The sequence below is a fragment of the Echeneis naucrates genome, chromosome 10, assembly GCF_900963305.1.
Source record: "Echeneis naucrates chromosome 10, fEcheNa1.1, whole genome shotgun sequence".
NCBI classification, from domain to species: Eukaryota; Metazoa; Chordata; class Actinopteri; order Carangiformes; family Echeneidae; genus Echeneis; species Echeneis naucrates.
Window position 1 is genome coordinate 10,393,802 of NC_042520.1, and position 27,553 is coordinate 10,421,354.

The following is a 27,553-nucleotide window of genomic DNA, read 5'->3' on the forward strand; positions in this document are numbered from 1 at the left end:
CAGTAAATTGACAATTAGTAAAATGTTTTCAGCCTATTAAGGTTTTTCTCTTGTAAGAAAATTGAAAGTCGACAGCAAAAAGTGGGAGGAAAATAGCCACACTCAGAGAGGATGGGGATCTGGCAGCTAGGTGAGATGGGTGATGTGTATGGATGAGGCCATGATGGAGAGAGCGAGAGAAGAGGGAGGAGGGTGATGTTTACGGGTGGGGGGCAGCGGGGCCAGTAAACTGCTTGTGAAATGAAAATGGCTCTTTAGCAGAATCCAGGACACTTGGGCGCTGCACTGGATCAATGTCTCTGATTTACTGTCTGAAAGCCTGTCAGAGGGAAAGAGAGGCAGAGGAGGGAGATGAAGACCAGAGGTGGGGGAAGGCCGGACAGAGAGAAGTTAGAGCTTAGAGGTAGGGGAGTCCTTTAATGGAAGGAGAAAGAATAGAGGTGGAGAGAGGTAAGGATGAAGAGGGAAACTGTCCATCAAAGCGACAGTGCTAGAAGGCAGAATCAGGGAATGCTCCTCAAGACCTCGTGGCTGAGAAACAAAATCAATCTGTCAAGACAATGGGGAAGGGCAATCTTGTTTTGTGCAGGGAATTGGTGCAGTCATTTGGGGTAAAATCAATAGGGGACACAGGATGTTTCTTAAATCCTTAGTATCCCACAGAGGCCAGTTGTATTGACAAGCAGGAGCCTACATACGCAGTACACAAATCCTTAACTTGACCTGTCTGGGAGGAATCTATTTTCTGGTGGCCGAAGCATTGGTGTCTATATTGTCTATCAAAAGATCTGGAGTTTATTTTGTCTGTTGCTACTTTTACGCAGAGCTCCATCTGTATTGCTGTACTGTAGATCCCTCATCATGCCAGCTTTGCTTGTTGACTTAAACCAAACAAAGCACACCCCAGTGCATAATTTCAGACAGCATGCTGGCAATGCAGAAACTGAGATGGGACATGTAGCAAAACTGGTGTCGTCCAACCATCTCATAGATCTGCTTTTGTGACCAGTTCCCTACATCTGGCATGAAGGTCTTGCTACAGTCATCCCCTGCCAAGAATGATGAGGATGTCTTTATTTTTGCTGATATTTGGACAGAAACCAAATAAAGTAACACTGATGATGGTTTAAGAAGAGATCATTGTACTTAAGGCATCACCAAAGATATTGCATTTCATGCTCCGGGGGGCATGAAAGTGTGCATTGATGGCATGGCAGCAGCTGTTGAGCTGTTTGACTTTGGTCCAAAAGTCTGAACCTGCTGGTGGAAATGGACTAAAAGTCTTCAGGCTTAATCGTCAAAAAGCTCTGAATGTTCGTCCACATTTAGAACCAATTAGCAGTTGTTGAGATTTTTCACAGAGCAAGTGAAAAGTTTGACCCTTTGACTCTCAGTCCTGAAAAACTTTGAAGCTTTTTAAGAGGCGGAGGTGATGTCGCAATGTCTTTTTTTTTTTTTTTTGCTTGTTTAATCAACACAGAAACGCATTCTGTGGACCGCGATAGCCTCCGTTTTGAGAAACCGGAACCAGAGCGAGTTTGGCATTTTTGCTTTTACGCATTAACTCATGAAAACATTTCATTTCCTGTTCTTCCTGTGTGTCTGTGTGTGCCTGTGAGTATCTCTATGTCTGAATCAGTGACACACACAGGCACCGGTGGAGCGCTGGGCTCTAGGACAACAGGCTGGGCAGCTCAACAGGAGTGTTTTCCTGCACTCTCAGGACACAGGGAGTCTGGTTGGGTGGGTGGGGGTTATTTTATTTTTATTTTGAGTGTTTAATGTATTAAAAGGGGCCTGGGTAATGAATTATAATCTTTAATGCAGTAACCGATCGATACCACCCAGAGAATAAATCAGCTTTTACTGAGAGCGTCAAAGCCCCTTAATACACTAGGAGAGAAAGGGAGTGCATGAGGAGGGGGGATGTGAGCAGCAGGGACAAACTGTTAAGAGAGGAGTGATCCTGAATGAAGCAGAGAGAGAGGGATGATGAAATCACACAGAAGAGGATGGAGAGATGGATGGAGGCAGAGGGAGGGAAGTTATAGATGAACAGATTCACCTTTGAACTGACCTCATTGCGTAAAAGCCCAGTGAAAGCTCGCAGATTTTGACAGTTTTGTGAGGAGGCGAGATTTTTCGGGTCAGCTGGTGTGTGAGCACACACTCTCCACTTGTTATTTTTCCACTTAGTTGTACTGTTCCCTCTCAGTGATCCCTCCCTGACTTCTGTTGCCTGGAGCAAAATATAATTAATTGCATTAGACCACCACTTCTCGATCAAAGATCACCTCAACGCTCTGTTGTCTCAGCGCTCGTCCCACCAGGGGCGTCTGCTGGGAGAATCCCTAACAACAAACTACAGCTTACAACTTTTTATGAACCCAAATTGAAGTTTCAGTGCTGTGTGCTGATTGTAAATCAGCCAGACTGCAGAAACAAGCTTGGGAACAAGCTGAAAACATTTGATTTGGATTCAGTTGATTGTTGAACAGATTCATCTCAGAGGAAAGCATCTCGACTGAACAAAAATCTAATGCACTTCTAAGTATTTAGGATGCCTAGCCTGCTCAGTTAGTAGACTAAGTGGTTTAAGTGAGGTTTTTGGTCACTGGAGGCTCTTTAGTAAGACACAGTCATTAAAATTTGATAGCACAGACAAGGAATGGAGGTGAACGGGCAGGCGGGGGCGGGCCTGAGGAAAGATGTACATGGCCACACTGGTAGACAGGACCTTCTTGGAGAGGAAAATAGTGAAAGACTTTCACTGAGAAACAAGGAAGAGAGAGAGCGAGCTCGCTTGCAAGAGAAGATGAAGGTCGTCACAAGAGCATGAAGGCCAAAAGCATTGCAGCGTTGGATAAATGAGATCTGTAGATAGTGTTAACGGCCTCAGGTGCCAAATAACTAAACAGCTGACCAGATTCTTGAGATCCAACCAGGGTGTCAGCCGAGGCAGCAATCCATCATTCATTGCTTCAGAAAGCAGCAGCGGAGATGACACTTAATCACTCATTTCGTGCCAAGAATTTTCCTTATAGTTCTTTTCCTTCAAGGATTTTTTTGACTGATATTATGTTACTGTTGTTTGTCATTTGTGCAGGAACAAGCTGATCTCAGCCAGAAATCAAAGCGAATAAATTAGGGCCAATTTGCGGAGGAAATCCATTCCTCTTAAACTTTATTCATCTTTATTTCCAAAACTTTAAAATGTCTGGATAATATGCAAAGGATTGTAAGTGAAAAAAAATTACTTGCAAACATTCAAGGCTCCTCTGTTGAGGATTTAACGCCTTCCCCTTCACTGTTTGTCTGTGGGCGCTGTCTGTCTGCGTGCCTGAGGGTGTGTGATTGTTGCATTGCACTCATAATAAGCCTCTGAGTGACTGGCAGAACCAATATCTTGCTATCGCCTTGCCCTGTGCTCACTCAGCCAGCTCTGTGTGCAGCCCCCGTCATGCATCTCAATTCTACAAACACAATGTTCACAGCTGAGAGAAGGGCCCTACTTTTTGATTAATGTCACCATGACAACTACATAATTCATGAATTGTATTAGCAAGCCATTTGTCATTTGCAAATCATAATTCAGGATGTGTGTTTGGGTACGGTTGGCTGGGGAAAAAAAAGAGCTACGGCCTCCTGTAATTCTCAGAGCAAAAAGCTGATGTATCCGCAACCTAATCTGGATGGAAGAAGCTCTTTGGGAGCTGCATGTCTTGCAAGACGGCCCTTTTAGTTTTATTATGAACTCTGAGGTCTGTTCAATTGGAGTGTGGCATGCTAATTCCCCCTCTTCATCTGACTGTCTCCGTGTTGACAAAGGCCTGGCCAGCTCCACACTGACACCATTTGGTGCAACAGCAAAAGGAATTAGGGAGGATCCCCACTGAAGCGGTAGTGTAGATCATTTGCCATTAGATCAATGACTGGATTTCCACAGGAACCCTAAAATGAAATGGGTTTTTCAACCATATGTGAGCCAGATGGTGAGGCTTCTCCGTTCTCATCCTGCTGTACACAGATCAGATCCAGGGGTTACACAGAGGGTTTATCAGCAGATTTATGTATTTATTTTATTTCAGCATAAATCTGACCTGCAGTGGGATGCCTTTAAATCGAGTCTAGACAAATACACTCTATCTTAGACGTTCTTTACTCAAGCAAGAACCTCAAAAAGATGTCTCTGCCACCTTTGTTAACTGTCTCGATCCCACAGACCTTTATGCTTTGCTTCTCCTTTTTTCAGAGCTAATAATCAGCATTTCTTGAGCTTCTCCTCTTCCTGCAAGGATGTCTCACAAAATATGCGGTCGGCACTGAAAAGTGATACTCTCTTGACTTTGAGGGAGCAATCTTAAGGAAAGGGTAAGCAGAAGGAACAGCAGGAACACAAACATTTTAAGTTCATCCTATAAATGCTTATGAAAGACAAAGATGAAGCACTGAACGTTTATACTGAAGTGAAATATGCATATTAAGGCTTCCACTTTGATCCGCTCTGCTCCACTTGTTTATTTCTTCTATCAATGAACGATGTATGTTACAATGATGATCAATCTACTTCATCAGTCCTGATTTTGTCCTCTAAATAGAACATGTGTATATACAGCAGAGCTGAGAGTGTATGAGAGCAGTAAAGTCCATAAATAGGAAGTGACTTTATACGGCTCATACAGTGATCCGACAGCAGCGCAGAACGGTATAGTGATGATTAACATCACGGCTCTGTTGCTGCTGCTGCTTTGACTTTGTCTTAGTAGCTGCTATTAACTAGGAAGGCTGGAGCTCAGTGTGTTTTCAGTTACACAAGGATACTGACACGGTCTCCAAAAGTCTCCACATTCAGCCATAAAACTGTTTTTTTTTTTTGTTTGTTTCTTTTGGTTTTTTTTATGATATTGGCTAATGTTAAAAAAATCCAATGTTAGCTCTAAATAAATTAATTCAAATAAATAGATGGTTGTTTATTTTCTCCACAACTCGATAATCAGTATTTATTCATTAAAATATTCAAAAATATTTCATAGACTTTACATATAAAATAGTCAAGAAGTCAACAAAAAAATTAAATGCTTGAATAGAGTTTACTGGAAGCACATAATAATAAAAAAAAACCTTTTTCATTGAGAATTAAGTGTCAACTTAAAGGCTCTCTTAGGCTGCTGTGGTGTCTTCACTTGAGTGTTGATTGTCTGGAAGGCAAAGAAGAGCAAAGTGTTATGAGCACACCCATGTTTTAATCAAAATAATATTATCCTCACTTTGAATGAGAGCAGCTGCTGAGTACTCTCTTAGCACAGTTTAGCTTTTCAGCAGAATTTTTATTTATCTCAACATATGACTTGTTGCCCATTGCTCTGTTTTGATGCATTGCAAATAGCACAGTGGCAAACACACTTTAAATGTATCCACCCAAACAAAACCTTCATTCAAAAAATTGTTTGCTTGCTTTTTTTTTTTTTTTGCATGAGATTAATGCATGAGACATTTCTTCAGTGCACAGGCCTACCTTTGTCATTGTCATCCTCACCTTGTGCTTCATCCTCAACAGTCCCCTGACTGGTCTGCGGTGTTTCTGCTGCCTGAGGTGCGTTTGTTTTGTCTTTCTCCCCCTCCCAGAGGACAGTGGCCGTGGTTTGGCTGGAGAGCAGCCGTTGTCGGGGAGGCATTTTGTTATCACCAGGACTGAAGGACTGGGAAACCCCGGAGCCTCCTCTGGCCAGGCCCAACCCCCAGCCGTGACGGGATCCCAACTTACGACGCCCCCCGGAGCCAGAACGCAAGGCTGGAGTCCCTGGAACTGAAATGTCTGGCTCTGTCTGCGATGGCACTTTTCTCAAGGGAGACGGAGAAACAGGAGCACTGCGAGGATCTGGAAACAGTATGAAATTAATTCAAAGTGAAGAAATGGTTTTTCGTTAGTTTAAGAAAAACAGGGTGAAGAGCTTACACATAAAAAAACTATAGAAATTGGATCAAAATTCCAGCTTAAGGCAAAAGTCAGACAACAACTAAGACATGTCCCTGGTAATGGCCAGGAGCACCTTTAAAAATACAATGTTTTGATCTACCTGAGATCTTCCTCAGGCACCAACAAATCATTTTTACAGTGGGTTTTGCCTGCAGCTATTAACAGAGTGTGCCAGTTGTTAGTTTAATTGCATCTTAATACAAGGGTGTGTTGCTAATGTTTTCCTGCAGGTGATCACCTTTTGACTCACTTCATTTAAAAACAGAAACCAGGAATGTTCAGAAGAATTTTTCTTGCAATTTGAACACAGTTTTGTAAGTAACTCTGACAAAGGCAGGTGCAGATCCTTTATGAATCCCAAGGTTAGTGGATGAAATCCTGTCCTACTGTTGTAGTGCCAGGTTACAACACATAAAATCCTAAAACCTGGTCCTGGTGGGCAGCCAGCTCTGCCAGTCACTGGTGTTTGGGTGGGTGAGCGAGTGAACGAGAGGCATTGTGATGCACTTTAGCACTTTGAATAGTGAATTCAGGGCTCAATCATCCATCCTTTTCATATCAATAACATGCTGTAGATAAACAAATAAAATGATGAAGCCGAAGAATTCATCAATAACTGTAAACTGTTAATGATATCAAATGTCATCAAATGTATATGTTATAGCAATGTCGTATTGCTTTTGTGTCATCTCAAACAAATACTAATGATTAATATTAATATTTAAAATATTAAGTTTTAATGGTTAAACGCATACATACTTAGAAATTATTTAAAAGGCAACATTTGAAACATTAAACTCAAAATGAAACATGCTTCAGACTGGCTGAATTATAGTCTGATGGAGTCACATAAGTAATAATAAGAGGCTTTTGCCGTTTATGTTTAAAAAAAAAAACAAAAAAAGGAAAATCTTTTTGTTTATAAAAAAAAAAAACAAAAACCAAAATACCTTGATGAAAATTTCTCATCTTTCTTAGTTTTCACATGATAAAATATTTGCTGAGGCATAACTTCTTCCATTCTGTTCTGAGACTGACAGAGTCTATAAACTGACCTAAGCCCAGTAGTAATGATCCTATTATCCAGCCATAAAGCAGGTTAGTTTCAGGGTTAAATGCAAAGACAGCTGAAAAGGTCACACAAAACAAAGACAATAAAGGAAGGAGTGGCGCTTTGGAGGAAAATGTCTTGGTTTGCTCAAACGATCTCTGTTTTTCAAAATCCAAATCACTTACCAGTTGTTTATCTAATGTAATTAAAAAGCATTTGAATTATTACCTAGTATTACATACTTTGTTTGCCAGGTACCATCTCTAAAATACAAGCATTCAAATGCATTTTGGGGAAAGATTTTCTGTTTTTCCCCCTTGGCGTGCAGTTGTGAGATACAGGCCTCATAAAAAGAACCGAGCCTCCCAGTTTGAGTCATAACACATATTTTAAGAAAGCAGGTTTTAACAGGGGAATAATAGAAAACACAATAGAAAGGAATATAAAATTAAATGGGTGCCCTAATAGTATGTTGAAAAGAGGGCTTAAATCTTAGCTTTGAAAATGTCAGCAGAGAGTTTTTTTCCCCCGCCTTCTGTCAGTAAATGCATTCCACAGTCAAGGTGCATAAAAAGAGAAAGAAGCCTTGCGAATCTTTTCCTTTCAACATTTGGTTAGCAGAGAAAGCCGGCCCTTGGAAGTCTTGGCGCTCCACAGAGAGACGTCTGAGCAGAAGAGAGCGGTATCAATGACAAGCCCACTTGGTAGTCATGAGATGATTTGTATGCACGCCTGTAGCCTGACTTGATGGGTTGGGCATGAGAGCATATCTTTGTGAAAACCAGTAGGTTTGTGTTCCTGTGTAAGAAAGAAAGGTGCCATGGTGTGTGTGTGTGTGTGTGTGTGTGTGTGTGTGGGGGGGAGTCTCACCAAGCTGAGATGTGTGTGTGTCTGATGTAAATTCGGTGCTGTCGGCCAGGTTTTCCACGCTGCCCAGAGCCGTGAACAGGGCGCGTCCCTCTCTTCCTCCTCCGCGGGGTTTGATTAGTTTCTTCATCCTGTCTGCAATCCAGTTAGATTTCCTATGAAGACGCAGAGGACAGGGACCCTTTAGAGACGGAGGAGCTCAGAGAGCATGTGTTCGCGTGTTCGTGCCTTGATTTTCACGAAAATACAAAGAGGATGCAAAGTGTGGCTAGTTTTCTTCTACAGTAGTTCTCATTTTCTCTGTGATACAAAATGTTTCTGAAGACATTTTATTGTGCCAAAGAGAGGTCTTAACATCTCTAAACCTGACATCAAGAAAAATGGCTTGGATAGTTTGTTCAAAAATGTAATTAGTAGCAACAATTCAAATTTTGAAGTCATTTGGCATTCTGGTAAATTTTCATCCACTTTTTCACTGAGACAGCAGCACAAAAAATCTCAATACTGAGCTGAAACTCTTTTTTTTTTTTTCCTTACTCATCAAAAGAATGATATCCTCTTTCTTTGATGGAGTGGTACGGGTCTTATTATAACAGGAGGAACAGAAACTGTCCCAGTTTTAGTCATGACACAAAGACACCAGGTTTTAGGGAGAATAGTGCGCACAACGTAACAAATATAAGGGAGGGAAAATAATCACTAGTGTCATATTTCATCGGGAAAAGGTGCACGTTACTAAAACATGTGACCATAACTGACAATATAGACTAGAAACCCTTCATCCAAAGGATTATGGAGATGAATAGTCACCTCAAATTCTGCTCTGCCACATTATACAGAGTTAACTCTTTACACAGTACTACACAAAAATCAACAACCTAAAACTTAATCTAAGGCCATGTTTAACAAAGGCCTGGATGAGGCAAATATGGAGCTGCTAATTAGTACACAAGCGCAAAGCTACTCTAGACCAGTCTGGGCGAAAAGCCTTCATCACAAAAATAATTTAAATTCAATTAAATCCAATGCAATGTTTGCATTTTAAGGGTGAAATCTGCTGCTTCTGTATTAGTAATTATTATTACTGGCCAACTAAACATAATGGAAAAGGAGAAGGAAAATAAGAGTGAAGTGAAGGAGTATTAGTAGGACATCCAGGTGTTACAGTCACAACATGATGATAATTATGTATTAGTAACATTTGAGTACTCAGTCCAAACATCAATATGCTGTTATCTCATTGAATGGTCTCTCATTTTCTGTGGTTTCTGGAAGGCAGCGGTCTCAGTTTGTTTGCTGTCCTCAGAATAACTAAAATGTAATCAGCATTGATTCACAATTTGAAATTCAGTTCGATCCCAAATTCATTTTCGTCATTTAGGTACATCTTTACAACAATGAAACAAACTCTGGATTAGTTTCTGCATCTGTGAGGTTTGTCCTGTTTGGTTTTGTTTTCCTTTTTAATATTCAATGTGCTAATCCTATTATTTTGTTCATCCCTTTAGACGTTAGGGATAAATTTTATTTTGTAATAATCCAATATAACTCAAAGTATATTACCGCCTCTCTGATAGAGAGATAAACAGTCAACCAGTCAACCACCATACATACACATAAATATGTATTCCTTAGAAAGTATATTGTTACATTAAACCTGCCAAAACTACCACGTCCGGGACCTTTTTTTTCCTTTTGAATTGCATGGACATGTTCAATGAATTGGCAGCTATGCGTAGAAGAGTATCCAATACATGCACAAACACACACACACACACATGCATATATAGATATATAGTACTTGGCCTTGATGGTTGGAGATTGCATGCTTGGCTCAAGGACTCGGTACTGATCCATAATCTTCTCCACAAGCTTCTGTTTTTCCCGACGGAGTTCGCTCAGCTTCTCCCTGAAGAAACAATTTGAGTAGGAAGGTCTGTTTGATTTATTTCCGGCAATCATTATCTGCAACAGTAGATGGAATTATTCTGCCGGTGTGTCTGTAATGTGACTGACGGTGTGTGATTGAAGCCGTTCCTATAAACTCACAGCCCGCTCTGCAGTTTCCACCGCTTTCTTTTTAAACCATTAGATTAGAAAAGAGACGGTGTTGATGAAAATGGTTACTGTGCTGGTGTTTAGTGGAGGCTTCAGGGTTCAAGCTGTCGGAGGAAAGACTTTGAGGGGGGTGATCTTAAGGTGATTATTTCTACCGTCCAAAGACGTCATGTTTGGGTTAACTGGCAGCTCTAAACTGTCTGTAGCTCTGAGTGTGAGTGTGAGTGGTTGTTGGTCTCTGTCTGTCTCTGTGTGTTGGCCCTGTGATGGACTGGTGACCTGTCCAGGATGACCCGCCCTCGCCCAGTGTGAGCTGGGATTGGCTCCAGCACGGATAAGTGGTAGAAGAGGAATGAATGAATGAATGAATGAATGAATGAGTGAATAACAGCTGGCACTGGATCACAAATTAGAATTTTAAGTTTGTTTGTTTTTTTTTGCCACCTTGGCTCATATTTGTGCTTTTAAATTACATCTCAACAGCTGTGGGATGGCTGCTTGTTATGTTTTCTAATTTATTACTATGGTCATGGCTGGTTATTTCTGTGTATTATCGCCTCAGAAACCTTCCTTCAGTGTGTGCAAAGCTACAGATGAAATCATACAGCTTGCAGCAGATCAGCATCAAATTTATGTAATAAGTTTAGAGTTTGACGAAGCTTCCATGAAGGCTGGTTCAATTTATTTCATGAATTCTTATGACTCTTTATGTTTGCTGACTGATTTCACAACATTTGCCCAACATTATTGTGGAAAGGCGCAATCACTTCATCTTTTTCTTGGTTTCATGCACAAGCAAAAGGATTTTGGTAATCCAAACAATCTTAACTGTCTTTTGCACTCTCCAAGGTCTCCACTATATTTTCCAGGAACTTCTACACTGTTTTAACAGAAACTGTCAGAAACAGCAAAGAGGAAGAAGCATATATGCCCTTTGTGTGAGAAGGCTATATCTGCATTTACTAAAGAAATATGTACAGTTACCACTGTATTTAAAAAAAGTGATATTTAGTCTTTTATTTAACTCTATTCATATTTCTTTGTATGTAAAATGGACTGATAGACTGACTCAACTGTCAGTAAATACAGTAGATTATTCTTTGAAATGTTACTCTTCCCTGATTTTGAGCCTCAAACCACAATTTTAGTTGCTTTCATGCCACACCTATTTCCTGTTTTTCTAAGTGAAAGAAGCTGTCAGTTATGAGATAATATCGTCTGTCCCCTTCTTTCTTATTTTGGAAGAGGCCTGTTGTCTTTTTTTTTGTTGGTTTTTGGGTTTCTTTTTTTACGTTTTTGTCTTCTCTGAATGAAAAATATTTTTCTTTCTATTTCTCCTCTGTAAAAATAACACTAGTATGTAAGTAAGATAGTATGATGCATTCATTTTTGGGAAGTGGATAGGTCAGGTTTGATATGGATTCACGTCAAACTGTAATTATACAAACTTAGCAGGGTCTCATTGATACCTTCAAGGTCGGCTCATTGAGGCAGCAGCATTTTAAACGAGTCCTGTCTTCATCAATAGTGCTTGATATTAACGATGCTTCATTGATTGTGCCACTCTAGGCAATTAAGCTTCCACAGTGTCTTTTACATAAATACACATGGCCTGTGAGACTCTGGCTTTTATCTGATCTATTAAACAAACATTTGTTGATTTTTTTTTTTCTTTTTTCCCCCTTAGTCATGCATCGAGCTATGAAGACAACATTGACATATTTTAAACTGATAGTGAACTTTGCATACAGTTGCTTATTCAAACAAGTCAAATGCTAATATCAACAAAACATGCGCACAGGCATTAAGAATGAACAGTAATGTATATTGTGTTGTTCTGTGCTCTTTGCGATCACTGAAGGCCATGTGTGTTGGTAATGTAAAAAAAAAAAGATATAAAATAGTGTTGTATGTTCATTACATGAACAGTTTACACATTTACTTATTGTGGTTGTTCCAAAGTGTCTTTATCATGTTATCACATATGAATTCTAACTGGCGAAGCCGAGATTCATGCATCCCCTTTCCTGCACTGTACTGTAATCATAGCACAGTCAGGAATATGACAGTTTCATTGAAGTGCACATTAGCACATGAAAGCCTTTCAATTGATTTTTTTCTGTGCATGAACAATGGCTTACATATATTCACTTCATCAGTGTTACAGGTGTGAGGGTCTCTAAAGCTCACATAGCTGGGTGCTGAACTGAAATGCACCACGAAACACTCTGATATGTGAAATGTTAATGTGAATGGTAATAGTGACATTTTAAAATATAATTTAAGACCAAAAAAGTAAAGTTGAGCAGACAGAAATTATCCTTTCAAGAATTAAGGCTTAAAATAAGGTTGCAAAAAGGTATAATTTGTAGGAAATGTGTCTCATTTACTTGAACTGTGAAGTCAGCCCTGCATGCTCACCATTTGTTCTGGATGAACCTGCTACCAGACTATTCATTTAAAAGGACGACAGTTGAGTGCTGCTTCTACTGCATATTTGTTGCCAAGCAATGTAAAACATTTCTGCATTTACCCAATTCTTCAGCACACATAGAGCTTGCTCATGTAAGTTGCTATAATTTGAACAATAGCATGAAGATGTGCTGTCGTAAACCTGATTTCCCTTCTCAACAGAAGCATTCAGCAAACGAATGACCCGTTTTTTTGTGTGTGTGTGTGTGTGTGTGTGTGTGTGTGTGTGTGTGTGTGTGTGTGTGTGTGTGTGTGTGTGTGTGTGTGTGTGTGTGTGTGTGCGCGCGCGCGCGTTTGTTTGTGTATGTGCACTGACTGGTACTCCCTCTGCTGTGAGTAGTGCTGGTCACGGCGCTCCAGACTCTTCTCCAGTAAGCCCCGGTTCTCCTTCACAAGACTCTGGTTCTGCTCTGCTAACTGTCGGTTCTCCTCCTCCATGTTGCTCTTCAGCTGAGTCAACAGCTACACACATGACCATAAATCAGAATAAATACCGTGGTTAGATCATGAGATTTACAGCAGTCTAATTAGTCTGTATAAGCATGTCTATGGATGTTTAGCGAGATGGTGTGTGTACATATAGAAAATTACTGAAAACAAGGTAGTCAAATAAAACCTGTAAGCTGTGGGAAATATCCCAAAAATCAAGACCTTTGTCGTTTGTGATGATATTAAAGGTAACTGATGGAGAAACAAAGAGGCCCAACAGTTGGGGCCACAAAAGAACCTCAGAAAAGCTTTAGAGTCTGCAACCACAGTCATATTGACTCAACTACTATTCAATTTATAATCATAATCATAAAGGAGGCGTAAGAAAGTATTTAAGTTCAAATTATTCTTGTGACTGCTACTGTTATTAATATATATATGGTGTTCTTTTTCCATTCTCCTGCTCTCTCTCCCTCTCTCTTGATCTGCCCTTGAAATATCGGCAAAACAGATGTATTCACACGGCATACAAATAAAATGGCTTTGGTTCAAACCACAAGCTTTTTCTGTAATCTGAAAAAAAAAAAAAAAAAAAGTGTAAAATTGTAAAGTAGATCAAGAAGATATGAACACATCTTTACACAGCTGCGTCATTTTGTATTTTCTAAATCTTTTTCATATTAATTTTGCTCTCTTACAGACAGTCCTGTCTCGTCAGGCCCTGCCAGCTAGAACAGGAGTTACAACAGATCCGTACCAAGGTGAACTTTTACATTGTGGCCACCTTTCACCATTTTGTTGTCTCATTTCTAAACAACAGGCTAACTATAGGATTCCAGAGAGCAACGGTGAGGTAAGGCAAGTTGAGGCAATACCACAGAAGTGGGTTTATATCTGATGCCATGTAAGGACGACACATACCTACACAGATAGTGATACCTTTACTGCTGAAAAGCACCAATTTTTTTTGTCATTTCAGGATGTAATATGTCACATCCAGCACCATTGGAATTGACAATTTGACTGTTGATCTGCCCAGCCATTCTTTTAAGCACCACTCTAGCCAATCAACGATGAAATGAAGAAGCAGTCTGGTTTTGCTTATGTTTGGATTTGTCTCAGCCTTCTCCTGGCAAAAAACACTTTCTAAACATATTGTATGTCAGCAGACCAAATGTCCTTAACCAACATTTATCGTAACAGATGATTCAACAGTGGTTTCATGAGCAGCTGCATGAAGCAGCAGAAGGAAACAGCTGCTGGTTGATCCTTGAAATCTTTTACAAGCAAGTAAATTTCCACCTGCTTCATCCTGCAAACAGGCTGGAGAACCTCCAGCTTGAAACATGGGCTCAATAATTAGCACTCGTTTTACCGCATTACAGCAATGACTTAAGCTCCTCTGAAGGCAAAATATGTCTCTCCTCATTATTAGCTACTTGGTATTAAATTTGTTTGGACTTCAATGGTCTTGATAAGTCAAACAATAATTGGGTTTACATCAAGTCAAGAAACCACAGTTCCACTGCTAGTCTTCCATCCCTGACCACAGCTATGGAAAATACTCAAAACCTGCAATGAAATCCTAATAAATTTTATCTAATTGCTCAATAACACTTTAAATAAATTTGTGTGTCTATTTCTAGAGGGCAATGTGTCTGAGTGTTTCCTTGGTGCAGCACTAAATCCTTTTTTGCATGTAAATAGTCATCTTGCAGTGCAGCCTGAATACAAAACACTGATGTGTATCTGCATTCCTGGGACCAGCTGGGGGTTAATACCTGGTACTGGCTGGTGAGGCGGGCGTTGCTGAGGTCCAGGCTCTGGTTGGTTTCCCTCAGGGAGCTCAGCTCGCCCTCCAGTCGAGTTCGCTCCAGCTGGGAGGCACTAAGCTCCCCCCTCAGCATGGACCCCTGAGCCAACAGCTCTGCCTGCAATGCCAACCACTCCTTCTGGTGAGCCTGCAGTCTGCAACACCAACACACAAGGGCTCCACTCATTATGTGCCGTGTATCTCTTCAAGTCTCTCACTAGAATTCATTATTGTATTATTACGCTGAGTGATGAGTCCTCACAAAGCCAAACAATCACCAAAACATAAATTATCTCAGAGAAAATGGTTGAAGAATACATTACGGATTATTGCTTACAAATAGTGGCGTTATCATGTTTGTTTTATTTTGTAATGAGAACTGTAATGAGATGGGTTGAGACTCATGATCACTGAGGGGAAAATGTGTTAATATTCACTAATAAACATTTGACATATTACTTTTACAATGTGGATTCAAAATGTTCTGGAGTAAACTTTTTTTAATGGCAGATCAAACTTAACCAATGCAGATAAATGGCCCAGGGTTAGACACAACAGCTGTGAATACATCCCTTCAGGCTGCAACTAAAATTTGTAGTAATCAATTATTCTACAAATTATTTTATATTTGATTAGTTGATTATGTGTTTTGCCAATAAACTGTAAAGTTATAAACAATAAGGTTATAATGAGGATTCATGGGATAAAAAAAAAATCTGAATTAAAGCTCCAGGCTGATAAAGTAAAGAGTTCGTCATTTACCCAGCCAGCAGTTGAGGAGCAATGCAATCACTCATTTGTGGTAGTTTTTTTTAGATACCAAAAGAATGAATAGCCCAATACACACACTCATTTACTCCAAATATGTGTGTGCTTGTGTCTGTGTGCATAAAATGTATATACAGTATATATATATATATATATATATATATATATATATATATATGTGTGTGTAATGCGGCTCAATGAAACATGAGTGCAGTGAGAGGAGTGAGGAGGAAGAATGATGAGATGTCTTGGATATGTTGCAGAGGAAATTGACTGAATTTGTTACCTCTCATTGTCCTCTTTCAACCTCTCCAGCTCTCGCTCTCTTTCCAGTCTGGTCTGGGCTTCTGCCTCTATCCGTTCTCGCTCTATCTTCATTTCGCTCTCCCGCTCCTCCAGCTGGGTTTTACTGTCCAGGAGCTCCTTGTACCTTCAGATTGCACAAACGACATTCACCCACAACCAAAAGATTTATGACAGACATTCTGCGCAAATTTATATGATAAAACTTGTTCCATTGGGTTTGTGTGTATTTTTATTCTTTGGGAAAAACCTAAAGTCCCCGCAAAGATATAAAAATGAAAGATTCTCTGGAGTGAGCATTTCTGAAGTCACTGTGTATTTGTACCTCGCCTCCAGCTCCCTGTGCTGGGCCTCCAGACAGCGGTTATTGCTTCTAAGCTGAGAGTGTTTGTCTAGCAGCTCCTCCAGCTCCACCTCCTGTCGCTGCTGCAGCACCGTCATCCGCTCGTGGTCCCGCCTCAGGGCCTCCATCCTGGCCACTGACTCCCCCCTCTCCCGAGCCCACACCTTAGCCTCGGCCTCCAGAGCCGCACAGTGGGCCTCACTTTGGCTGCAGCGCGCGAGCACCGCTGAATGCTGGGAGTTGAGTGATCCTTGGTCGACCTGTTTTTTTTTTTTTATTATTAAGTTATGTTTTTGGTGGTACAGATTAGAGAAACCATGGGTGTCATTTTTGACTAAATTTTAAATGCCAGAAAGCTGAAATGTCATGGATTTGGAGTTATCGATAGTCATTTCCAAACAAAACACTGCAAAATTTACTCAGACAAATCATAGCATGTAGACTTGAAGCCGTTAAGGGAAGGAATTGTGTGACATTTTTGTAGAAAATGAGAGGGGAAAACACTGCACAGTCATTTTTTTCTATGAAAAAACTATCCTTTTACTGTCGAGTTGTAACATGATACCGATTATCCATGACACATATGTTCTTATGCTAGTTGAATAAATAACTCACTCTCTCTCTCTCAGCTCACCTGTAGCTGGGTGTTAAGTGTCTGCAGTCTTGTGCAGGAGTCCTGCAGGCTGAGTGAGTGTCGGCGCAGAGCCTCCAGCTGTTCCTTTAAGTGTGCACACGCCTCCTGGGACTGGGACAACCTCAACAGCAAAGCCTCCTGTCCTGCAACTGCCAATGCTGTCTGAGGGAGAAAGCAGTTGAATAAGAGAAAGCCCACATCCATGTGCAGCAGCAGAAGCTGTCTCAGTCAGGTAGCAGCTTTAAATGAGGCTTGTGGTTTGCGCTGTGCTCTGATTAATAAATTAATATATTATGTAAATATGCTGAAGCAAGATTCCCAAAATTAGAATGAACTTTCAGCAAAAGCCAGCTTTCCTCCCGCTTCAGAGGAAGACATTATTTGATAATTGCGGGCATCACTTACAGTCTGAAGCCTATTTCTTGTGTTGGATAGCTCTTTTTTTCACCACTAGCTGACTGAATTACTGATGTGGGATTTTACCTTCTCAGTTGTTTTTTTTTTTTTCTTTCTTCACAAAACCATTTTCCCAGCCAATGTCAGCAGTGACAGTCAGCTGTATGACTGCAGATGCATCTGCATTTCCCTTCAGAAGGATGTGTCAGTACAGGCAAAGCGTTGCAAAGGAGGAGAACGTCTTGGAGAGGTAACAGGCTGCTGATTTCATTTATACAAATTAGTGAGTTGGTTTTGTAGGTAGATTTACAATCAGCTGGCTATGTTGAAAACATAGTTTAGTGGAGCTTGTCTGCCCATGTGTTCTTACGGGGGGCTTTTTCTAGATTTCTGCTTAGCCTTTTTTAGCCTTTTACTTGAGTTTCTAAAATAAAACACTATATTAAGGTTTAAACCAGTGATGTTTTTATGCTTTTGCCTGTGACGCTTTGGAAAAACATTTTCTTTTTGCCATGCTTACTGAGATCAATTCCACCAAAGTGCTCAAGTTAAACATTAATTTTTTTTTTTTACCAACAACATATGATGACTAAAACATTTTACTGGAAAAGAGGATGTAAGTCATTCTGTATGAATCAGCATCTTAGTATGGATGGGACCAGGACTGAACTTTTGATGCGATGGTGTCCCGCTTCTTCAAGTGTTCATGCAGTACCATACTGATGAACGATTTGTGTCACCTTGGCATTGCTGAAAAAAAAACACCCCTTACAGTTTGTGTGTGTGAGAGAAAAGCTGCAGCAAGAGAGCAGCAGAGTAGATAAGGAAGATTAACAGTAGCTGAGGTGACATTATAAAAACTGATGAGCAGAGATAAAGCACTAGATCTGGAAATAAAGTGCTGCACTTGGGGAGGCGACGATCAACTCACAGTCGATGGTCGTTAAACATCCCAGGAGCAAGAATTTCAATATCATATACATCATCTGCCTCCAAAAGAAGTTGCACTAAACTAGATACACATCCTGTAAATGAGATTCAAACCCACATGTACACAGACATATTCATTCATCATTATATTCAAACACAGAGGCATACCTCTTTTTCAAGCTCTTTCAGCCTCTCACTCGGCTGTCTCTCTGTCTCTCCTGTGGAATAATCATTGGTAACGGAAAGGTCGTGCTCTTTGCTGGCTGCGGGGGATTGATTCAGAGGTGGAGTCTCCTGGGGGTGTGTCTGACAAATGTGCATTTTGTTTGACGAGTCTGAATTTGAGTTACACACAGCATCCTCATCCACACTTCTTGGCTTTTCCAACTGGAGAGGAGATTCACTTTTCTGAATGCGCCGGGATAGCAACTCTATTCTCTCCTGTGATTGGTTCAGAGAATCTCTGGCCAGCTTTTTTTCAGCTTCGGCTTTTTGTAGTTTCTGGCTGAGAAGTTCAACCTCAGTGGACAGTTTCTGAGAACATGCCTGCTCTTTGGAAAGGTCCTGATAAAAGAGAGAGAGCGGACAAAATAAACATTGTGATCGCAGACATTACTGTTGTCTCCTCACAGCACAGTTTCCTTCGATTTTGGGACAATATATACAACTATATAACAGAAAAATCCAACTATTACAGGAACTGAGCCATAGGGTGTGTGATTGGGGTGATCCTGCCCACTGTCTCCCTATTCCCTGGAGGGGAAGTGCTCTCCTTTTCATTGTTTTTGCTGTTCTGGCCACAAATGTGGCAAATAAACCCTGTTCTGGGCATTGGCCTAACAACCACTCTTGCTCCCGTTATCCTCCTTCCTTCAAGCCATTTCTTACTTTGGTTGGTCCCCTTCCCCCTGGACTACCTTGGGCATACTCATTTTTATCAGCTTAAACACCAACTAATTTGTATACAAACATTATTCTTTAAGTATGCAGACTTTTGTCACTTTTATGACCAGCATGAATTAATATCATCACTGAAATATATAATAGATTGGACCATAACTTTACATCTTAACAACAATAAAAATTTTGTTATTACCGTCGGCGAACAACCAACCAATTAACACACACACCTGGGACAGCGAGTTGATCTTGGCCTGAGCGTCTGCGTACTGCTCCTGCAGCTGCTGTTTACCCTCCTCCATGGTGGTTAATTGAGTGCTGAGGTCCTTTATCAGGTCTTGCAGCCGACTGCAAAGGTCCTTAGATTCAGACAGCTGCTGACAGACACATCTACACACATACACACATACTAGTAACACAGGTCATACAGGAGGTTGAATGAAAAGAGAGTTGACACTATAGATAAATGCATGGTGCCGCCCAGTAGCTACCTTTGTTGCCTTGTTAAGTTAATTGCTCACTTCCCCTCATGATAAAGGTTAAGTGTGCTGACAGGAGAGCATGTACCTGTGCTCAGTGTCCAGAGCCCGAGCTCTCTGGTTGCTGTGCTCCAGTGCCAGGGTTGTGCTTTCCAGCTGCTGCCTCAGTCTCGCCGCCTCCCTCTCTCTCTGCCTGCCCTCCTTCCGTTGACCATCCAGCTCCAGCTGACACACCTCTTTCTCCTGCTCCAACCGTGAGGCCTCCAGCAGCGCCTGGTCTCGTACCCTGGCCAGAGATTCGGCCTCCCGGGTGGCCTCACGTAGTTCTCCCTCCAGCTCTTCTTCCCGACGGCGACAGGTCTCCAAACTCCGCCCCTGACGTTCCAGCTCAGCTTTAAGAGTTTGGGTAGTGAGCTCTAACTGGTCGCCCTAGCAAAGGAGGAAAGGCTGATGAATGCTGCATAGATTCCTACTGGTTACTTTAGATTAGCTCCTTTTATTAATGACAAGAGCCTCAGAAAACAGATCACAATAGACTAAATGTAAAGGGCATGTTATTATAACTAACAAACTATTTAGCAAGAGCATATTATTGTAGCTCAGGACCGTCTACAGCATAGCAACTGAATAAAACAATCATAAACAATTGTTAAAAGGCCAACAATAAGTAAGTGAACATAAAACTAAACTGATGAACCTTAAAAATAAAAATAACCCATATCTAGGAAAAACTGATGTTTCCCTATTTAAATAAATGTATTCTAAAAAAAAAAAATTATTGAATACAATATCCTCAACAGAAGTAAAGTACTGAGTGGAAGGCTCAGGAATGGAAATGGGAAATGGGATGTACAACTGCTCAGGTACTCTGCTTTAGTAATGGTAATTTCATCCATGTTTCTGCATGAGGATGCACATAGTGCAGATACCTGACAGAGACAGAGTCCAAAATGTAAAAAAAAAAAAAAATTCTACTTCGTAAAATTTTTAGCAGCAGCAATTTTTAGTTCGGTAAATCCAAACAATGACAAGGACAAACAGGGACAAAAATTTCCTCAAGAGGCTGACTCTCCTCATTACAAAACTAATGCAGAAGAATACTACATCATCTGAAGAAGGAATATCTACAACACTTTTTGAATGGGGGGTATTCATGAATTCCATTTATGGTGTTTCTTTTATGCTGACTTAGCACTGCTCTTTTCCTTAGCTTGCAATTTATATGAAGTCTCATAATTTCAATGCAAATAGCCTATTAAATATAGTTTTAGTTAAAACTTCTACAACCTGCGTTGCAGAATTTTTGGTTTGGTTTCCACTGAACCTGCACTGGGAGAAAATGGGTTATTGTCACTGTGGGTTTGAGTTTCCATTATTATTATTATTTTTATCCATCCCAGCGCTGGGTTTAGCAGCGGTCATCACATGATGTGTGAACATGTCGTGCTAACCTTGCGCTGGGCAGTGCGCAGAGTATCCACGGTGCTGCGTAGCATGTCCCTGTCCCTCTCCAGTGCAGCTCGCTCTCCCTCAAGGGTGGCGATGACCGTGGTCTGCATCCTGTGAAGCTCTGCCTGGCTCCGCAGGCGGCAAAGCTCCTCCTCCATGGCCAAACCCTCTGACTGAAGGACCTGAGAGGAAAAATGGGGAATTCATTGCACAGTGCAGCTGTTCATCTACATATATTCACTTGTCAGGTCATTTTGTGGCCAATTTGGAAAATATTGTCTCCATTGCTGTTTTGCTTGCATTGTATAATTTAACAGTCTGAATTGCTCTCTCTGTTGTTTTTCCTTGGTGATATAGATGTTTTGTCTCCATTTATATCACCAGTGTATCAAATAAACTACAAAGTGTATCCGTCTCCATTCCCATTGGAAACAATACCAGCAAACATTAGGACACTGTGTCTGAAGATAACATTTTATTTTTTTGGGCTTATTATGTTTACTAGGTCACTTAGTTTCACATGGCGTTAGCATGATAACATTTACTGACCAGAACAAAGGACGTTTAACCGAGGCTGATGGGAAATCCATTCGTTTTGCAGCTGGTTTAAAATAAAACTAAGTATTTGCCAAACACAGATGTTGGTCTGATGATGGTTATAGTAGGTGAGAGTGATTACAATTCATCTTAGAGGCTGAGTAATGTCTATACTAATTTTCACAGCAATCTCAACAACAGCTAATAATAAGGTATTTGTCTTGACCAGTAATGAAAGACATTTCTCTTACTTTTACTTATAAAGTTAAAATGAATAACTACCAGCTAATAATAAATGAACAACAGTGTAATACTGTAAAACAATTCATTAAAATCAGATTATGAAGCAGTTATGTGTATTATCCTATTAATAATGACCCTAAAATATATCTCACATCTTGTTAAAACGGTTTCATCCATTCTTACCTCTATCTGCCTGCGGGCCTCTCCTAGACTCTCAGAGGCTTTCCTCAGATGCTGCAGCTCTGCCTCCAAAACCACCAGCCTCTGTTCAGCCTCCCATGTTTTCCTGCTCTGCTCTCCCAGCTTGCAGTGCAGTTCTTGGGCCACAGTCGCCTGCCTGTCAGCCTCCAGCTGGGCCTCTTGGATCTGGGCTCTCAGAAGCTCCACATCGGGAGCCGGCAGTGAAAATACGGCCTTTTCTGAAGCTGAGGTCTCTGTGTTATCTTGCGTGCTCTCTGAGCATGATGCCAATGCAGTCTGATCTTTATTTTTCTCACTTTCTTTCTCCTGCTTCTCCTTCTCTTTTTGTCCTCCCTCTGCCTCGCCCCGTCTTCTAGACTCCGTGTCTTCCTTAGATGGTTCATCTTTCCCATCTTGACCAGTGAGCACCTCCTCTCCAACGCCTGATTCCCTCTGGATCCTGATTACTCCCCCCCTCTCCCTCCCCTCCGTCATCCTCACCCTTCCTTCACCCTCTACCCGGAAGGATTCGGATCCCTGTATTCCTCCATTCGGTTTCTCTTGTCGGTCTGAAAAATTCACTCCTTCTTCCTTCATCTTGTCTTCTAGAGTTTGCAGTTTGGTCACAAGCTGTTTTAGTTGCTGCTTCAAAGAACCATTTTCATTCTTTAGATTTTCATACTGAAAAAAAAAAATTTGAGTAAGAAGATGTTTTTCAGAGCTTTGAATCATCTGCCTTTTCTCTTTGTTTCCTTGACCCTTTTCTTTTGCTGCTTCCTTCTTTTAACCACGAATTTAATGGAACATAAAGAGACCATTGATTGTTCTTTTTTAAAATAAGTCCAAGTTCAACACAAAAGAACTAAGAAAATGAAGAGGAATGAAAGAGGGATAAATTAGGTTTCTATTGATGACATTAGAGGTAAAATTAATGAATTTTGGTCAGTTATAAAAACTGTTTACAAATCCTTTGCACAGACTAACACAGAGGGATCTAAGGAGTCAGGACTTGCCTGAAAACAACCTTAGCCTGCAATTCAGATACATAGGGAATACAATGTTATAAAATTTATTATTTTATTCGTTTGTGGTGTCTAATTGATGGAGATTTTTTCTGAATGTGCCTGTGTTGTGTCTATTTTCATGTGTTTTCTTAAGTTGCATTTGAGCCATCAAAGGCTGCAGTATAAAAAAAGCCCATGTACACGTGAGCGCTATTTATTAAATTTGGGTGTGCAGAAACCTTTAGGTCCCTCTAAGCTCACCTCTCTGAGTGTCTTCTGATGCTCCATCTCCAAGCAGGCCAGCTCATCCTTTGCTTCTGGAGAATCAGCCTGCAGTGAAGAAAGATGCATACTAATACTAGGAAGTAACTAACTGCTACTTCCTGTTTTTCCCGATTCATTTAGATTCAGAGATGCCCAAACTGCTGCTATTTTCATTCAATGCAAAAGTTTTTTCCTAATAATCAAGATTCATAAGGGTGTTTATTCATTCATTCATAAGCCTAAGTCTTTCATTTACCACAAAGATATAGTCATAATCTTTGACGCCTGAACCCTGACCTCCTGCTGGGCCTGCAACTCCTCAAGTCGTCTCCTCAGCTCTGCATTCTCCTGCTCAGCTCCCAGCAGCCTCAGTGTCGAAGCCTCACCCACTTCCACACTCAGCGGCTTCTCGTCTGGAGCTGAGGAAGGGGTGACAAACCGAGCATGAAAAGAATAGAGAAACGTTGAAGTGGAGAGACAGTGAGAGAGATTGAGAGAGGCAGAAAGGCGAATGGGAGAAAAAGAGAAATGGACACGTTAAGCAATTTACTCTTCGTTAATGTTGATTGATAACCTGTGGTCCAGTATTAATACATTTTCTCTTATCTGTCAATTTAAATATCTTAAATAACAAGGTGTGGAAAGGCAGATGCTCTGACCAATCATGTCTCTCAGCTCCTCATCAGAGTCCAGCTCTGATTGGAAGAAACTTTGGTGAACTGTAGTGACTGAAGCAGGAACGCTACCACGTCCACTGCCAGTGCTGCTGAGCCTCAGGTCCGCCTCAAGGCTCATGTTCATCTCCAGAAGTTCATCAACTCGCTGCCTCTCAATGTCCCGCTCCTACAAACACACACACACACACAAAAGAAAAAAAAAGGTATTTTTACGTATTTATCTATTCATTTTTTTGAAGGGCACATGCACATAAACATTTTTAGATGAAATGTATTTATGGCAAAGGGATTTCCTGGCATGTATAACTATTATAACTGTTAGCACACAGATATAGCAAAAACTCAAAACCCGATCCTTAAAACAATATGTTCAAAAACACACACAGACTTACATACACAAGCTGACAAACTAATATGCTAACTATCATAGAAATAAAATAATACAAATAAAAAAAATACACCAAGCTCCACCCACCCCTACGACATCCATGATTTTCTGACGCAGCAGATGATTGTCCCTCTCCAGCTCCCTTAGCGACGAGCAGCGTGCTCGTGCCTCTGCCAGCTGTTCTTCCAGGAGAGCTTTGGTCTCCTGTAACGCTGCACACAGCTGCAGCTGCTCCTGCAGGGGGCGTCGTGCACAAAGAGAGGGGGGGGGGTTAATCTGACTTCTGTGAGGTGGAGCCTCAGGCCAAAAACATTGCTGAGAGAACCATGTCGGTCTTTTACTGCTGTAGCTTTCAAATTACTTCTACCTTTTACCCACACGTCAGAACCCACGTACAAGGTGGCATGAAGGAAGTTAACACAGTATGGCTTCATATATTATGCGAACAACTGTAGTAATTTTGGTTGGGACCACTTCCTCTAACATGTCCACAGCTCATGCTGCTGTAGCTATTTCCAGAATATCCCCCACAGTTTCCTCTATAGTTGCATACATTCAAAGCAACATATGACAGACTCACAGCTTTTCATTGCTTTTACCTTCATTAGACAAAGAGCAAGACAGAAAATGGTGAGCAAAATAAGATAATTGAATGACATGCAACTAAGGTCACCAGTAGACTGGGCAGATTGTAAGTCCATAACACAGAAGAAAAACACAAATGAAAGGAAAACAGAAAAACAAAACAAAAACAACAACTACTGGGGCCGGAATGGAAAATGAGGCCGAACTATGAATACGACATTCTTCTGCCACAGTGACAAAAGTATTACCGGAAATATATACCCAAATCGACTTACGGCTGCTTTTCATTCTGCTCTTTTGATGTAGCTTCTTTTTTTTTTTTTAAAGATAAATATAACACAGGCACAGGATAACAACATGCAGTAGTTATACATGTTTACCTGTTTCTGTTATGCTCACCAGAGTCAGCAGTTAGCTCTAGAAACTCTGCCACTAATGTGATATCTGATAGGATAAAGAACACAACACATCCGACAGCCAGATGATAAATATGGCAACAACGTAGCCTGATTATCTAAACCGTTTTGCTCATTAAGGTGTGATGGTGTCACTGCTTGTAATTCTTACCTGCATGACCTTCTGACCTTCTTTTAAAGTCACTTTGATTTCTCATCACATAACTTTATTGTTTTTAATGAGAAAACTTCTGCATATCAACAATTAATGTTAGCTTCTCTGCTAAACTGCACAGCGATTTGTAAAAATTAATTAGGAATACAAAGTTGAAAAAATTAATCTTGTCAGCTAGTTTGTACAATCACAGTGATGCATAGTAAATCAAATTAGACATAGAAGGTGACAGTGAGGACACTGTGAGGTGCTTTACTGGGATATGAGCACATTTTCTGCCTCAGAACATTTATACCACCGCAGAGTAAATCTTATTTGGGTGTAAAAGCTCCAATAACTGAACCATACTTTTTTTCAATGAAGCAGCTCCAGGGCGGTAAATCCTGATGACATCACACAGTATAAACTCATTCTCTGGCTTTGTTCACACTCACTTTTGATTGAAATGCTCACGGCCATGAGGCCGAATATATGGATTCTGAGATTAAGTGGTTCTTCTTTTTAAAAATAATGGCTACTCAGAGAAAGATTTTAAAAGGAGGTTCTTCATGTGACCTTCATGTGAACGGCCACCCTTTGTAACATTTGTGTGCATCTGAGTGTTAATGTTTATGAAGTAATGTTTGATTTAATTCAGTATGTGAGATTGCTATATGAAGGCATCTCAGTTTATTTTGTGATGCAGATGTAACTGTGCTGTTTGCTCTCTTTCTGGTACAAATCTCTTATCCAGAAGTGTATGTGCGTGTGTGTGTGTGTGTACCTTCAGCTGAGTACGGGTGAGCTCCAGGCTGCGCAATCTGTGTTTACAGCTCTGAAGCTCAGTCTGGAGCTGCTCAGTCCGTGCAGCTCGCTCTCGGGCACAGTCCAGCTCATCTCGCAGTGCACGCATGCCCCTCACCTCACCCTGTAGAGAACGGTTCTGCAGACACCAACACAGTGACGGTGAGGTCAAAAAAGGTTATGCACAGATCTGGGATATGCAGTACAGCAAATGTTGACAAAGACTGATACAAAAAAGAGGAAAGGGGTGTGTGTCTGAGTATGTATGTGCGTGTGCTTATGAAAATTGAATATCCTCAGTGGGAGAGGAAAAAAAAAAAATTCATTCCTCCATCCTCTGCAACATCTCAGTTTGCAGCTAATATCAGAACTAAGTTTCAATTAATGTAAAAAGCAGCAAAGCCTTTAATGACAAAATCTGTGGGTGTCGTGGGTAAAAAAAGCAAATAAATAATTTACTTTTTTTTTTTTTTTTTTTTTAATAATGGTGCCGCATTATGGCTTTATATGTCCAATGATCATTAGTGTTTTGTTGTGGACTCAGTGTATAAACGGTTCAGCTGGGACAAAAGTGGGCTGTAATGTGTGCAGCTTAATTGCTGCTAAATACACAACAAAAAAGGAATCAACTTATTGGTTATTAAAAGACACCTGTGCTTTCTGCTGTTGGCTCTGCTTTATCCATTTCAGGCCTAAAATATTGTAAATTGCAAATTAGTTTTATATGTGATAAAGCAAATATACCATATTCCCCTTTATTGAAGAGTTTTCTAACTTGTCACGTTTGTACCTCTTTCTGAAGTTTCTTCATCTGTTCCTCCATGGTTTGTATCTCCTGCTTGTAATCCAATATCTGATCTCCTTTATCTTCACTAAAAAACAGTCAAAAAACCCCAAATTTTTTACAACAGATGTTTTTTCTTTTTTGTTTGGTTGGTTTTTTTTACATCGTGGTGAATTGTGTGGCAAAACACATAATTGCATCACAGACTATGCTTGTTAAAAATATTAAAAGGATGGCAACTGTCCATTTGTGACTTTATGATATAGCATACATGAAACACTGAGTAGCTGCTTTGCTCTGAGTAACAACTCCCTCTTTCATGTTGAGCTACATGGCGACTTTTCAAAAGGTTCTCTTGAATTTTCACACACGCACACTGATGGACTCACAGTTGCTGTTTGAGGCGACGGAGTTTGGCTTTGCTGTCTGCCAGCTGGAGAGCCAGACCTTGGGGTGGCTCCTCACTATGACCGCCCAGAGGCGCCATGATTGAGTCAGAGTGGGATTCCTGCTCCCGGCACATCTCGGCTATCCTCTTGAAGGGAGATGGAAAAAAAGAGATGGGGAAATAGATGTGAGCAAGTGAGAAAAAGGGCAGAGGAAAGGAAAGACTTTAAGAGTGAGTAAGACATGCCTGATAACATTTGGGAGCATTACATGAATGAGGAG

At 40.7% G+C, this 27,553-nt stretch overlaps 1 protein-coding gene across 1 annotated transcript in view; it reads right to left on the reverse strand.

Annotated features, from left to right (window-relative positions):
- Window positions 1-4,107: 4,107 nt before the first annotated feature.
- ccdc88b (coiled-coil domain containing 88B) overlaps window positions 4,108-27,553 on the reverse strand; it is a 34,039-nt gene continuing 10,593 nt past the window's right edge. Inside the window, exons 8-28 of the mRNA XM_029512785.1 lie at window positions 27,274-27,419; window positions 26,891-26,972; window positions 26,081-26,239; window positions 24,250-24,396; window positions 23,757-23,940; window positions 23,395-23,516; window positions 23,095-23,163; window positions 21,833-22,510; window positions 20,872-21,051; window positions 19,509-19,849; window positions 19,172-19,331; window positions 18,210-18,605; window positions 16,716-16,877; window positions 16,064-16,341; window positions 15,722-15,865; window positions 14,636-14,822; window positions 12,742-12,887; window positions 9,697-9,804; window positions 7,899-8,050; window positions 5,537-5,878; window positions 4,108-5,198 (exon numbers count right to left, since the gene is read on the reverse strand). Coding sequence (XP_029368645.1) covers window positions 5,161-5,198; window positions 5,537-5,878; window positions 7,899-8,050; window positions 9,697-9,804; window positions 12,742-12,887; window positions 14,636-14,822; window positions 15,722-15,865; window positions 16,064-16,341; window positions 16,716-16,877; window positions 18,210-18,605; window positions 19,172-19,331; window positions 19,509-19,849; window positions 20,872-21,051; window positions 21,833-22,510; window positions 23,095-23,163; window positions 23,395-23,516; window positions 23,757-23,940; window positions 24,250-24,396; window positions 26,081-26,239; window positions 26,891-26,972; window positions 27,274-27,419 — 4,221 coding nt within the window. The 3' untranslated portion in view covers window positions 4,108-5,160. The remainder of the gene's footprint in view (window positions 5,199-5,536; window positions 5,879-7,898; window positions 8,051-9,696; window positions 9,805-12,741; window positions 12,888-14,635; window positions 14,823-15,721; window positions 15,866-16,063; window positions 16,342-16,715; window positions 16,878-18,209; window positions 18,606-19,171; window positions 19,332-19,508; window positions 19,850-20,871; window positions 21,052-21,832; window positions 22,511-23,094; window positions 23,164-23,394; window positions 23,517-23,756; window positions 23,941-24,249; window positions 24,397-26,080; window positions 26,240-26,890; window positions 26,973-27,273; window positions 27,420-27,553) is intronic.